Genomic DNA, 15138 nt, shown 5'->3' with positions numbered 1-15138 from the left:
CCTAAAAACAAAATTCAAATAATTCACTTAATAGAATACGTTAAGCCATGATTGCGCTCTTCGTATTCACGAATCCAGTGGTGAAATAATACAAACTGGCTTAAAAAATATAAAACGTGTTTTAAAAATATATTAGAGATCAATGTATATATATATATATATATATATATATATATATATATATATATATATATATATATATATATATATATATATATATATATGTGTGTGTGTGTGTGTGTAAGCTTATGTGCAACAGTCCGGATAAAGTTTCATAATTACACTTTAGTATCTATCGGATACCTTTACTAATATTTAGGAAGAGACCCACGCTTTTCTTTATAGTTATTTAAATAGTAGTGTATAAATAGTAACTTAATTTCTACTTTTCTACTTTTTAATGCACTACTACCATAAAAGCTTGTTATTAAAACGTTTTTTATGATTTTTTTAAAATTTTAGTACTTTATATGTTTATTTAAACTAGAGTTGCATGACTAAAATCCATTGCGCACCTAATGAACGTGATTACGCGTGAATAATAGTGCGGAATAGTTTGATGAGACAGCCTACTAATTTGGACAAAATTTTAAATAATTCATAAAAAATTAATTAGGCAACCAATTAAGTAAAATTGAATGTTATGATGCATTATCTTCATGTCTTGACGTCTTGATCCACGGACCAACTACGAACCGTATCTGTCAGTTAGAAGTGCCTGAAATTTTGGCTAGGACGTTTCGATATAGACAGACTGGCGACTGACGACAGACAGAGGAAGTGAGTTAAATAAAAGCTTGTAAACACATTTTAATAACAAGCTTTTATATAATAATGCACTAAAAAAATTCATAAAAAAACTTTTTAATAAGTTTTTATGTAATAATGCACTAAAAAGTAGAAAATAAATTATACAATACTATTTAAATTACTATTAAAAAAAGCGTGGGTCACTTTAGTATCTATTGGATACCTTTACTAATATTTACGAGATGCACGCTTTTCGTTTTAGTTATTTAAGTAGTAGTGTATTACTATATATTTTAAAGAAAATCATTTATTTTCTACTTTTAGTGCATTAGTATATAAAAGCTTGTTATTAAAACTTTTTAAATGAATTTTTTTCCATACTTTAAATATTTTAATGCAATAGAGTTGCATGACTAAAAACCATTGCTCACCTAATGAACGTGATGACGCGTTTCTAATAGTGCGGAATAGTTTGATGAGACAGCCTACCAGAGGCGTAGCTATTGTTGGGGGGTGGGGGGTCGGCTGCCCCGGGCGCCGACACTAGGAGGGCACCAAAATGGGTGGACAACTTTTTAAGCTGATTTTAGCTGCAGTTTTTTAATTATAAACAGTTAAGAAATGTAATTGCTACAAGTCATTACATACTGATTTAACAGTTTTCTACCTTGATTGTGTAACTGTAAAACATATACCTTTAATAAACAGTGACCGGCAAAAACCGCTTTCCAGCTTTTCCTAGATGGGGGTGGGGGAGGGGCGCTTTTTCGCGCAAAAAATCGGAAGAAAAAAAAAAAAGTTAGTTACATTAAAACCTCTCTACCAACTTTGTCCCAGGTGGTAGGGAGGGGAGGAGTGTGTATGGGGGGGGGGGCGCTTTTCGCGAACAAAAATCGCAAGTAGTTTTACTGGATTGGTTTTACACTTAGAAAAGAAATAAATTGTGTTAAAGCTTATTGTGTAACAGTAAAATAAGAAAAAAAGATGGTGGGTAGCATGTTTTTCACCAATATAAATGGAAAGGATTTACACCGGAACGGTGATAAGATAAATCGTTTAACACTTAGAATATAAACCAACCTGATTAACGCGTAATGTAAAAACATTCACCAAAAAAAAAAACTATTCGACATACACATGTCAAAATTTTACAGCAGTAGTAACGTTTCTTCTGCTATAATACAGTATATAAATTGTAGGGTATATGTATAGCAACAAATTTTCAAAAAATTATTTTGTTAATATTTTATTACATTGTGAATCTTTTTGTAAACAATTTTCCGAAACCATAAGTAAAGTTCTTAAAATTTGGTATACCGAACTAAAATCTTAGCATTCTAATAAAGGATAAATGTTTTTGAATATTTCAAAGTTCAATTTTTTTGGTCTGACTGAAAAATTCTAAAAATTTCAAAATTTGTCTTTTTGGATATAGGCTACCCTGTTATGCATCTCCTAGAGTATTTTCAGCAAGAAGGGCCTAAATGTTGGAAAAATTACTTAGTAAATATTTTTTGGTAAATTTATTTATAAAAAATGTTTGCATCACACGTTAACTTTCTTTTATGTGCTGTTTTATAGCTCCTAGATATTTACTATTATGGTAAAAAAATTATGTGTGTATGTATAATAGGTTTTTTTGGCACATTTTTTCGTCAATTTTCAAATGTTTGGGTGATACTGCCCCCTTAAGAAATGACGCGACTAGTTCTTTGTAAGATTGTTACAGTTCTCTCGACTTCAACATAAGAGATCAGACACTTTAATTGATTGCATTACATCTTGCCTGGATCACTGTATTAAAGAGAAATAAATATAACGGATTCTTAAATCGCTATCCGATCAGTAAAATAGCACACGATGGGCGGAAGACGAAACTCTTGCCGAAGTTTTAAGAGCTAAAAAAATTAGTAAAGTGTATAGAATAGATCATTTTTTTAATTGCTTGTTTCATAACAAGTTATAATACTGTAATTTTCATATAGTTTAGGTCATTAGACCTACTAAACGATGTAAAAAAAGGTACAACACGACGACAGCTAATGCTTTATTAGTTCGTTCAACCTAGCTGATAATTTCAAGCTGTAATACACTATTATCGAAATTGTTCTATTGACAACACTCTTTTTTTTTTGCTTCTTCTGCTTCGTTCTGAATTTTAGTGTTAGAAGGGCTCCTTTCCAACTCAATTAAGTATTCGTGTCAACTGGTTATACGCTATTGAGACCATTGACTCCGATTTCAGCCTGCATTTCTTTTTGGATTTGCTTCCAAAGCCTTTGTCCAACCAAGTATAATCTAACAGGCAGCAGTTGTTTGATTTTGGAGTTGTCTCTCCTAGAAGAGTGGCTGTACCCAGCCAACGAGCCTCGTCTGCCCGAGGGGTCGAACTCGAGACTTTTCGGTTTAGCTTTACCGACTCGACCACGCCGACCCCTTAAAATCTTTCGATTTTGGTCGGGAAAAAAGCGCCCCCCCCCTATCTAGGAAAAGCTGGAATTCGGTTTTTGCCGGTCACTGTTTCTAAAGGGTACATATTTTACAATTACACTATCAAGGTAGAATAGTTAGTAGTTAAATAAGTATGTAAAGGCTTCTAGACATTGACATTACATTTCGTAACTTAGACTGTTTATAATTAAAAACTTCACCATAAAATCACCATTAAAAAGTGTTTCACCCCTTTTCGCCCCCAAGGGATTAAAAGTTATATTTCCCGGGTAGCCATCCCCTGTTGTGTTATACAAGAATATTCGAGAAAGTTTAGTAGAGATCACTCCCGGTTTATTAAAAATGCAACAGAGAATAAATATATTTGTAATACAAAAATGTCAGTGATTACCTCCAGTTTAGGAGGACGTAGCTCCCACGTCATCACAAACGGCACATTGACTTTGAACGGGAAGTTTTGCGTATAATGTATTGTGTTCCTCCAATCACCGTTAAATCTTTCGGTAAGCATAACAGTATCATAGATATCAAATGCAAGTCTACAGTCAAAGTGGAGAGCTTCATCCATTTTACTTCCAGTCTTACACTGTAGGTCATTTGTAAACCTAAATTAAAATTGTACATAATTAGCGGTTGTTGAAATATGCACATTGGATTATTATCTGAGAGGCGTAAGGCGAGGCGTTGTGTAAGGAGTTGGATTACTGTAGTCGTGTAAAGGAAGGTATATATCTATATATATATATATATATATATATATATATATATATATATATATATATACATATATATATATATATACATATACATATATATATATATATATATATATATATATATATATATATATATATATATATATATATATATATATATATATATATATATATAGAGAGAGAGAGAGAGAGAGAGAGAGAGAGGTAGATATAGAGATGGACACCATAGATATATATATATATATATATATATATATATATATATATATATATATATATATATATATATATATATACACCTTACCGTGTTCTAGCCGTTGGTGTACCATGGACGATAAACTTTTCTCCAGCTTCTTGTCTATGTATAGGAAGTGATTTGGCCTTATTATAAGATAGAAATAAAAGCTTTTAATTTTTTGACATCGTTTATGTAGAGCTTATAAAAGTAATATACTTAATAATCTGATTTATTTCATTACTAGGCATACTGCCTAGTTTCGATTCGTTTTTTTTTAAATTGAGATTTTAAATGATTAATTAAATGTGTGGTTTGCTGTTATTTAAAGTATTAAGTTAAAACCGTAGTTTCATGAAACCTTAAAATATTTTCAAACCTATTAAGAGAAACCGTAAAGACTTTCTTTATAGTATAACTCAAACATTATATTCAATTAACTTTTGAAGCTAATTTCTACAATTTGATTAGGATACATACTTAAATGTTTAACTAAATTCTTATTCGAACAAATGCTATACTATGTCATTTTCGGTTTTTGTTTAAATTAGTATACTTTTGAATGAGAAATAATTACTTTAAAAAATTAACTCCCTTGTACGTTTGCCGAATGACGTAGTCTTTATTTACTTTTTCTCAAACATTTGCAATGCTTATATAAGAAAATACGACATCTAGACAAACCTAACAGCCCTAAGGGGTATTTCCGACGGGCAAAAAAGTTTATTGTTACACTACTGGGTCGATCTACGACCTCACTAAATATCAGGGGTGGCCGTTCGTCAAAGGTTTTTTTTTCGATATTTAGCTCATATAAGAAGAATTGCATTCGCGGTAATTTTTTTTGCCCTCATCTATGGCTTAGACTCTGACATTTATGTTTTCTAAACTGTCTAACAATTTATCGAGGTACTTGCAAATAAATAGTCAGAGGTATATATATATATATATATATATATATATATATATATATATATATATATATATATATATATATATATATATATATATATATATATATATATATATATATATATATATATATATATATATATATATATATATACTACAGTATATACACTATATATATATATATATATATATATATATATATATATATACTACAGTATATACACTATATATTTATATATATATATATATATATATATATATATATATATATATATATATATAAACCGTTTCTACATCAGTTGATCTAGGCTTTTTAATTTGGGGGGGGGGTTGGGGAAGTGCCATCCCCGGCGCTGACCCTTAGGGGGGTCGCTAAAAAGCGTGGATAAACATTTAAACTGCTCATTTTAAGCTGCAGTATTACACAGTAGTATTAAGATAATAAATAGCTACCTGATTGTGAGTTGTCTGCCCCTTCTTCATCAAGAAATCACCCAACCTTGACGGCGAGCTTACTTAGTGATTGCTAGTATTCAATCTTGTTATCCCCCCTTTGATTATCAAACAGTTAAAACCTGACCAGTAGATTGCGATCTCTACAAGACAGTTGTCTACCCCTTCTACGTGGTTCACAATTGAGCAAACTAACCGTGACCAGCTAATTATCTCCCCTTTTATTATTTCTAGCCTTAATAAAACCGGAAGTCATTTTTCACAACTGTTATAAAATATTCAATTTTGGTTGAAAAATATGAAAACAACCTTTTGGATGCATTTTTTAAAGCCTATTGTGATCTTATGCCGGGTGGTAAAATATTAGTTTACTCACTGGAAAATTTATCTGAAATTACATATATACACATTACATATATATATATATATATATATATATATATATATATATATATATATATATATATATATATATATATATATATATATTCGAGTACATTCGTTGCTACGATATCACTCATTGCGGTTGCATTCAACTTTTAAAATAGAGTTTTTTTTAGATTGGTGACCTCGTTTCTGGCTTGCGTTTCGTGATTGTCGTATAATGAAAGCTCGTTGTATAAAATTTTTAAATATATTTTAACTAAATATAAAACAAATGTAGTATTTCAAAGATTTTGAGGCCCTGGTAAAAAATGATGAACAATAACACGTATCTTAGATACAAAATAATTGATAATTTTTGCTTAGCACGCGCGATATTTAAATGTATAGAAAGTCGATACTTTATTTGTTGGATACTTGTTGGGGGTGGGGGCGGATTTGTACAGGGTGTACGTTGATGTACATAGAACACCGCTCAGTCACCTTCCAATTACCAGGCGCTCCCGGTTGGGGAGGAGGGGGTGGGGTGGATGACTTAAGAGAGTTTAAACGCCCATAATTGCGGGAACGTCTCTGGTTCGATTTAGTCTGCGATTGCAAAAAACCCACTGTTTCCAAAGTGTAAGGCGCTCCTAAAAACAAACGTAGACACTGAAGCACTCATGGGGGAGAACAGGGCGTTCCGGATCATCGATTCAAGGAGTACCCATTACCCAGTACGCCCAATCAACGGACCAATGTACTAAGGACCTTGGTGTGCCAACCGCAGGGGCTTCGCCTTTCTGAAGCTGTTGAGAATATCCCTGCGGTAATATAACTGGTGGCTCCTGAGATCACCCCTCGAGTGCCATGACAACTTTGCGGTCAAGGAGGGGTGTTCTAGCTTATAAGTCCCTTTTGGGATAGTGTGGATAAACCCGCGCCCCAACATGTGTTCCAAGAATATAGCGCCGGCTTTGTTTACATATAAATACTCCAGTTTAAAAAAACAAACTCGAGGCAACACGTTTAAAAATAAAAGATTGGTGACACGCTGATGAAATTATCTTAAAATGCTACATCATTTTGAATTTCTTAATTTCTGAGATCGCAGCAATGTGCGACGGGTACGCTAATAATACATAAACGACACGATCAGATAAATAAACATAGATATAAATATATAATTGTGCGTATGTGTACAAAAGGCGGTAGAAAGGATTATAATTACTCCGCTAACAATGAGGTATGTGTTGAATTTTGCATACATGTTTAAAAACAGTTTATAACATGTATGTAAAATTTAACACATACCTCATTGTTAGCGGATTATTTATAATCAGTTTATAATAGATTGATTTAAAATAGCTTTTCTCATTAATGCTCACATTAATTTAAAACTCTACAATCAATACCTACACTGAATAGTATCCATTCAATTACAACAACATCGCGTGCTGACACATACTTGATGTTTTCTTTGTTGACTCCTCGTAGACTAAAATCTTCTAGCAAAACTTCATTGACGTATACCTAGTAAATACAACATTTTTTATCATTATACCCAAGCTTTTTTACAAACAGTATTGTTCTAACATAAGTCCGGAATACACTATGGATACAATGGGCTGCTATAACAGTTCTTTAAATCGAATGAGGCGCGTCCGTTGGCGTCCCAAGAGTCGTGTGATCTGCAACACCACGGGCTCCACTGAGAGCGCTATGGCGCCTACATTCATTTTAAACTGCACCCTACAATAAGGGCACGGTGGTAAACGACATTCAATTATTAAAATTAAACCGAGGCAGCGGCCTTACGAGCACCTCTACTGTAGTGTAACCGGTGTCTCTCGCGTTCTACCTCACTATTACGGATGGTAATTAACGTACAATTTAGGCTTTCATACAGCACGCAATGTGGCTTCTGGGCGATAATTTGGATAAACCCGTGCCCCAACAAGTACGATCCAAGAAATATAGCGTCCCTTTTGTTTTCATTTAAATTAACTCAGTTTGAAAAACAAATAATATCTAACTTCTAAACATACACAATTGTTAAAGCATTGATGAAATATTCTTAAAATATTGCATTAGCTTTTCTTCTGAGACCGCGTCAAAGTGTGGGACAGGTACGCTATTTTTACAATACAATAGCAATTTGTTCCAACTGAAAATATAACATACATTTTAGGCACCAACATTGTTCGCCCGGAAAGAGAAACTATAAAATAGATGCCTAAATGGAAATGTTAGCAAAAGTGCATGTAATGTAGTATCTAATAAATAGAATATAAGAGCCTTCCCGGCCAGGCCCTGCGGGGGTTGATCAAGTGTAATGTTGTAGGTATTTTAAATACTGCCTTTTATTTATTTTATGCACTGAACGTACTATTTTCTTCTTATTATTTTTAATTAAACATTTGATGTAACAAAAGATATCTTTATTCGGGAACGGGATTTTTTTTGGTCAGTCTTTTTTTTTTCTTTGCGCACGAAGGCGAATTCGTTTTTGTCCGTCGCACTAAACATGGTGAACGTCGTTTGTGTTTGTATTTTCTTTGTGTTTGTGTTTGCGGTTGGGTTTGGGTTTATGTTTGCATTTGTATTTTCGTTTGTGTTTGTATTTGTGTTTGCGTTTGTGTTACTTTTGCGTTTTTTTTGTTTTGGTTTGGTTGGTTATGGTTAGGGTGGGCAATGCCGGGTATATGCAGATTACTAAACACACATGTCATGGTCCTTTACAGATAGGTTTTTCAAAGAGGCCAGGGAGGGCCTAGCCGGGACGGCTAGTTCTGAATAAAACTCTAAAACATTTTTCATAGCAGTGAATCTCTAACAGGAAACTGACAAAAGTTCACACCTACATTTAATTGACTAAAAAGCGAAAATCAGAAACACACTAAGAAGGTCTATAAACTGTATGGAGCAATACATTGATGAACACATTTAAACAATAATTGCAATAATTTGATCAATGTAATTATGACACCTTGCTACATATTTAAAACACGCTAAAGTTAAAAGATTACCCCAACTACAAACGATTACCTTAATTACAAACGATTACCTTAATCTTGGTGTCATGGATTACAAACTTTATCTCAAAGACTGGCCTTGTGAGAAATGAAGTCGCACTCAAAATGTATTCAGGTCCCCACACGTCATTTATTTTAGAACTCAGGTGAACTTTTCCCGTGGTCAGGCGAACACTCATATGCAACGGTACGTCATAGTGACAGTTTTGCATCCTGCACAGCTCTATTACAAATCTAGATGTTTTCATGGGATGCATAAGATGTATTATTTGAGTTGAATGTTTACAGAAATGTATTGTTTTTACGTTATTGAATGCGTGGAAATATCAACGCATCTTATAAAAAGACAGCTTTGGATAAAGCAATTTGCGCTACCTTCTCCCCCCCCCCCCCCCACACACACTCCTCTAATAATGCACCCTCACTTGTTACAATGATCCGAGTGATCCTCTTACCTTTCTGATGTATGAGGTGCCCATCCTTCAATTAAAATAATTTTCCCGTCGTACATGGGATAGCGAACTTCACCGTAGTAAGGGATTCTGTACTGTGTAAATGATGAAATACTTAGTTAGCAATGTTAATGGTTAGAAGGAAATTTCAACATGATCAAATTTTTATTCACGTATGGAGTATTATGATCATTATTTTTAAATATATAGATATATTTCTCGTTATACATAATAAGTTGTCCTTATAGATACTAACGTGATGTCAATGGCTGTATTTATAAAACTGTGCTTATTTCTCCTGTTTTATTGTTTTTCTTTATGAAAATGCGAGTTTTTTTCTATGTTTATAGTGATCAATCATGTAAAACTCCATCTATAGAGTTTTGTCTCTCTGTCTGAGGATATCTGTAGGAAGCCAAAGGCTACCAATGTCTTTGTTTCTTGTATTATCTTTTAGTCATAACTTACATTTGTTTATTAATTAAAAATTTGAATCAAACCATTCAAATGTAATCGGAGAGAGTTCACTTTTTGAAAAAAATATAATTTTCAAATCCTTACATTTTTTTCCTCAGTGTTTGATCTTTTAGAGTTGTTCTGTGTTGTGCTGCTCTCAAAAGTCTCGGTCTGTTCAGTGTATACACATCCAAAGAAAACGATATTCGCCAGAAACACAAGCAACAAATGATGCAGCGTCAACATTTTCTGTGAGCTCACAGGTCTTTAAAATAAAGATTTTAATCTATTCTATACCGTATCAAGCAATGATGTCAGAAGTTTAAAAAAACGGCAGATAAAGGATAATAAAACAATTGCCAGTACCGGGAGCGAAGTGAAGGAAAATACATATTGGACTATCACATGAGCTGGGTTAAGTATCAAAGTAACAGTAAAAGATCAATTAAAATTAATGAATAAGATTATAATGACTCCTTCAGCGGTATCCAAAAAATGTTATTACACTAAAACAATAAAAAAAATTTTAAATACTGAATTTTGGAGCCATATCGCTCATGGGGAATAAAAAGGCGCACCGAGTCACACGCTGGGGGAGTCTGGTGCAGCTTTATGTAGTACCCTGACCCCATATGTAGGACGCCCAAATCAACGGATTGCATGAGCTAGGATAGCCGCTGGGTAACTCTAGGTGCCAAACCGCACCCGGAGGAAGGGGAGACGCCACTCCGAAATTTAATTTTGTAAGTGTAGAGATCTTCCCAGGGTTAAGCGGTCTTGTAATAAAGATCAGTGACATAGAGAGTCTCCAAGACCAGTACAGGCCTTCATTAACAAATGTCTTAGGATATTTCTGAGATTGTTGTTGCTGGACAGTGTTCTAACATAACCCTTTAGATTAGCCTATGATGTTGAAGATAAGTAGGAAGTGACACTGAGTGAGACATATTTCGAAAGGCATACACACATGTGACTGGTCAGATGCTTAAGTTGAATTTACAGGGTCGGTAAAAGAGGGGACGCCAAAGACAGGCCGGGGGACTGAGTCTTCTTGAAGAAATAAAGACCGCAGAGATGTCTTGGGAGACTGCAAAATCACCAGCCTTTGACCGTAAAAAATAGAAGGATGTGGTTGAGGCCTAAGCTTTACCAGGTATAAAGAGGATTGAGTGAAGCGATGATGCGAGAGGTGAGCAAAAAACGTTTTGTGGTAGTCATGTAACGAAGTACACTAGTTGATCTTGTCTCATCGCCCTAGGGAGCAATGCCTTTGTCTTTGTATGTTATAGTTCGCCAGTCTCGGCTAAATGGACATGAAATGATGTTCTGTATTGTATGTGTCTTGTAATAGTGTACCATAAAAAAGAGTTTAGCCTGATTATAAAATACGAGCCGTAAAAGTGTTAATCTTTTTACAAGTGTAATATAGTGAGAATTGTGAAGTCAAGGGAACTCACTCTTCTTGTATTAGTATTATATTTATACTGTTATCTTGAGTGATGTCCCTTATATGTATTTATATCTTTGTGTCTCGTGACTTCCGCTCTCTCTCGTTTCATCATGTAGTTGAAGCCAATAAACGTTTTATATACAATCACATGCTTCTATCGTCAATCTATTACATCTGGCGACGAGGATAAATAATCCACTAGAAAGAGCATATGCTTACTTAAAAAGGAGCTTGCTAGAGCATATTGGCTAAGTATTTCTAGAATAATGGCGCTATATGGCCAAATAAAAGAATTTGATTCGAATGATGAAACCATTCATGATTATCTAGATAGGTTAAGCTTTTACCTTGAAGCTAACGACGTGATGATAGAAGCCAAAAAGAGAGCTGTTTTGTTAACAGTCATAGGGCCTCAACAATTTAGGCTACTAAAGGACTTATGCGCACCAGCTAGTCTAACTACCAAGAGCTTTAACGAGCTGAGCAAATTGCTAACAGACCACCATGCGCCTGTACCATCAAAGTTTCTATGTAGAGCTAGATTTGACGGTAGGACTCGTCAACCAAACGAGTCAATATCAGAATATGTTGCTGCTTTACGTCATCTAAGTAGATTCTGTGAATTCGGAGACACGCTGTCTGACAGACTATGTGAAAAGTTTGTGACAGGTGTAAATAGCCCTGATGTTCAAAGAAAGTTGCTGCTCGAGTCAGATCTAACATTGGAAAAAGCAATACAACTTGCAACTTTATACCAGCAGTCATCCGATGCGGCGAGATCTCTAACGCGCTCAGAGATCCATGCAGTAAACAGCAGGTTAGTCAACAAACACCAACCCCATCAGAGCATTTCAACTTATGCTAAACAGCCTGCACGTTCAAATCTTAGATCTAAATCTAGTAATAATTATAAAAAATGTCATCGATGCAAAGGTCCCCATGCATCTCATCGATGCAAGTTCAAGTCTGCAACTTGTTATAAGTGCAGTAAGCAAGGTCACATTGCCAAGGCCTGCTTTGCAAAGTCTTCGTCTGTTGCTAAATCTAGCCAGTCAAGACAGTACCGCAACCAAAGGCAGCACTATGTTAACTCTCACCAAGACTACCTAACCCAACCAATGAACCACTCTACCAGTGAAAATGCTCAAACTGATTCGCAGCCGGAGTTCAACCTGTTCTCTGTGAAATCAACAAGTCATGCTCCCATCAATGTACCAGTTTATATCAACGGTAAGAGCATCAGCTTCCAACTTGACACTGGAGCATCTCTAACAGTCATCACAAAGAAAGACTTTGACGCTGTCACAGGAGGATCAGTGCCTCTACAACCATGTCACAAGTGCCTAACAACATACACAGGTGACAATGTTCCGGTAATAGGAGAGTGTATGGTTCATGTAAGTTATAATGGTCAAAGTGTTAAACTTCCTCTTCTTGTGGTTGAAGGAAATGGACCACCATTACTAGGTAGGAACTGGTTAGTTGATCTTAAGTTAAATTGGGAGAGTATATTTTCAGTGATCAAAGCAAGAGAATCTAGTTTTACTTCAATAGATAAAGTTATATCTGAAAATGAAAGTGTTTTTGGTAATTCAGGATTACTAAATGATAGAACAGTGAAGATAAGCATTAAAGACACAAATCCAAGATACTGCAAAGCTAGAGTTCCACCTTATGCAATGAGGGATACAATTGAAAATGAGCTAAGTAGATTGGAATCTAATGGCATCATAAAGAAGGTAGACTATTCCGATTGGGCAACGCCCATTGTGCCAGTGTTAAAGAAGGATGGTTCTGTAAGAATTTGTGGAGACTATAAAGTTACACTGAATAAGCAAATAGAGCTAAATAAGTACCCTATTCTTAACATTGAGGAAATTTCTTTGAATTTGGCAGGAGGAGACAAATTCACTGAATTAGACTTTAGTCATGCTTACACTCAACTAGAACTGCATCCAGATTCAAAAGTCTATACGACAATAAACACACATAAAGGACTCTACCAATATGAAAGACTATGTTTTAGTATATCATCCAGCCCTGGAATTTTCCAAGCTGTCATGGACAGTATTTTTAAGGATATTCCAAATGTTTGTGTTTACTTTGACAATGTGTACATAACTGGTAAGAATGACACTGAACATCTTAAAACACTTGATAAAGTCTTGAAAATAGTTGGTGAAAAAGGTTTAAAGATAAACAAAGATAAATGTCAATTCATGCTGACAGAAATTAGTTTTCTTGGTTATATATTAAGCAAGCAAGGTATCAGACCTCAACCTGAGAAAACAAAAGCCATTAAAGAAGCACCCAACCCTGAAAATACCCAACAACTAAGAGCTTTTTTGGGCTTGATAAATTACTATGCAAAGTTCATAGGGAATCTATCTGGTAAACTATCAACACTGTACAAGCTGCTACAGAAAAATGCAACTTGGCACTGGGGTAAACAACAAGATGCTGCTTTTAATACAGCAAAAGAAGCTTTGTCTTCTGACACCTTACTAACTCACTATGACCCAGGGAAAAGACTTATATTAACATGTGATGCTTCACCAGATGGTGTAGGAGCAGTCTTGTCCCACATGGATGAAAAGGGTGACAGACCCATTGCTTTTGCCAGTAGATCTTTGAACCAGGCTGAGAAAAATTATTCTCAGTTAGATAGGGAAGGCTTAGGCATCATTTTTGGTGTTAAGAAATTTCATAAGTTTCTGTTTGGTAGGAAGTTCACCATCTTTACAGATCATAAACCATTGCTAGGTTTATTTGGAGAAAACAAACCACTACCTGAGCATGCCTCACCAAGAATTCAAAGATGGGCTATCACACTAGCCGCATACAATTATGAATTGAAATACAAACCTGGATCTGAGAATAGTGCAGATAGTCTTAGTCGATTACCTTTAAAAAACCAAAGCCTTAGCTATGTACCAGAAGATGTATTTGAAGATATATTTTATGCAATAATACACTAAAAGTAGAAAATAAACTACTATTTAAATAACTATAAAGAAAAGCGTGGTTCTCTTCCTAAATATTAGTAAAGGTATCCAATAGATACTAAAGTGACCCACGCTTTTCTTTATAGTTATTTAAATAGTAGTGTATAATTTATTTTCTCATTTTTAGTGCATTATTACATAAAAGCGTGTTATTAAAACGTTTTTATAATTTTTTAAAAACTTAATTAACGACATTCTGTTTTACTATTACAAATTCTAGACACTAAAACTTAGCATATAAAATGGCCGTTAAAAACCTGTAAAAGAAGATGATTTAAAGTAAATATATATTAAAAAATCAGCCTTTTAGATGAACACATTTAGTGACCAACGCCTTCACAAGTAGGCCTATAGCTGAAGTAAAGAACACATTTTTAAATGTTCGTATTTTTGTGCTTTAAAATTGTTTAAAAATAAAGTTTTTTTTAAAGAAAACGTAAAAATATTGTGGACAACAGACCTTGAGCCATGATAAAACAAGAAAACAGCTCTAAAAACGTCGATACCCAATGCTATTCTTTAACACGTAGAACAAAGATGGCCGAAGGAAATTAAACAAAAGACAACTATATCCGGTCATCAGAACCACGTCAGCAACACGTGCTACTCACAGATTTTTCAGTGTCGGTGAATGTTGTGGACATGAGTGGAGTAATAAACGTGTTCATACATGGGGTGATTTATGTCTGTAGGTAGAGCAAAGACTACCATACTGAAAGTCCTATAACCAGTAGCGGATTTATGAGTGGGGGGGGGGGGGGTTAGAGTCCTCCAAATTTTTTCTTATCAACGAAAATAAAAAATAATTGTCCTATCTACTTTTTTTTTTTTTTTTTTGCACTCTAAATGGATGCTGCAAT

At 34.3% G+C, this 15138-nt stretch overlaps 1 protein-coding gene across 1 annotated transcript; it reads right to left on the bottom strand.

Moving 5' to 3' along the window:
- Positions 1-7241: 7241 nt before the first annotated feature.
- Positions 7242-14847, bottom strand: LOC131941526 (32 kDa beta-galactoside-binding lectin). Its single transcript, XM_059300800.1, has 5 exons — positions 14739-14847; positions 9929-10088; positions 9371-9462; positions 8948-9149; positions 7242-7413 (listed from the first exon to the last, which is right to left on the bottom strand). The coding sequence occupies exons 2-5, from the start codon at positions 10067-10069 to the stop codon at positions 7270-7272; spliced, it is 579 nt and encodes a 192-aa protein (XP_059156783.1). The 5' UTR covers positions 10070-10088; positions 14739-14847; the 3' UTR covers positions 7242-7269.
- Between the last annotated feature and the right edge of the window lie 291 nt (positions 14848-15138).

Source organism: Physella acuta, unplaced genomic scaffold (assembly GCF_028476545.2).
Source record: "Physella acuta isolate Inbredline_101_S28 unplaced genomic scaffold, ASM2847654v3 ptg000364l, whole genome shotgun sequence".
NCBI classification, from domain to species: Eukaryota; Metazoa; Mollusca; class Gastropoda; family Physidae; genus Physella; species Physella acuta.
Note: the sequence above shows the minus strand (reverse complement) of the source record. Positions and strands in the feature narration are given on the sequence as shown.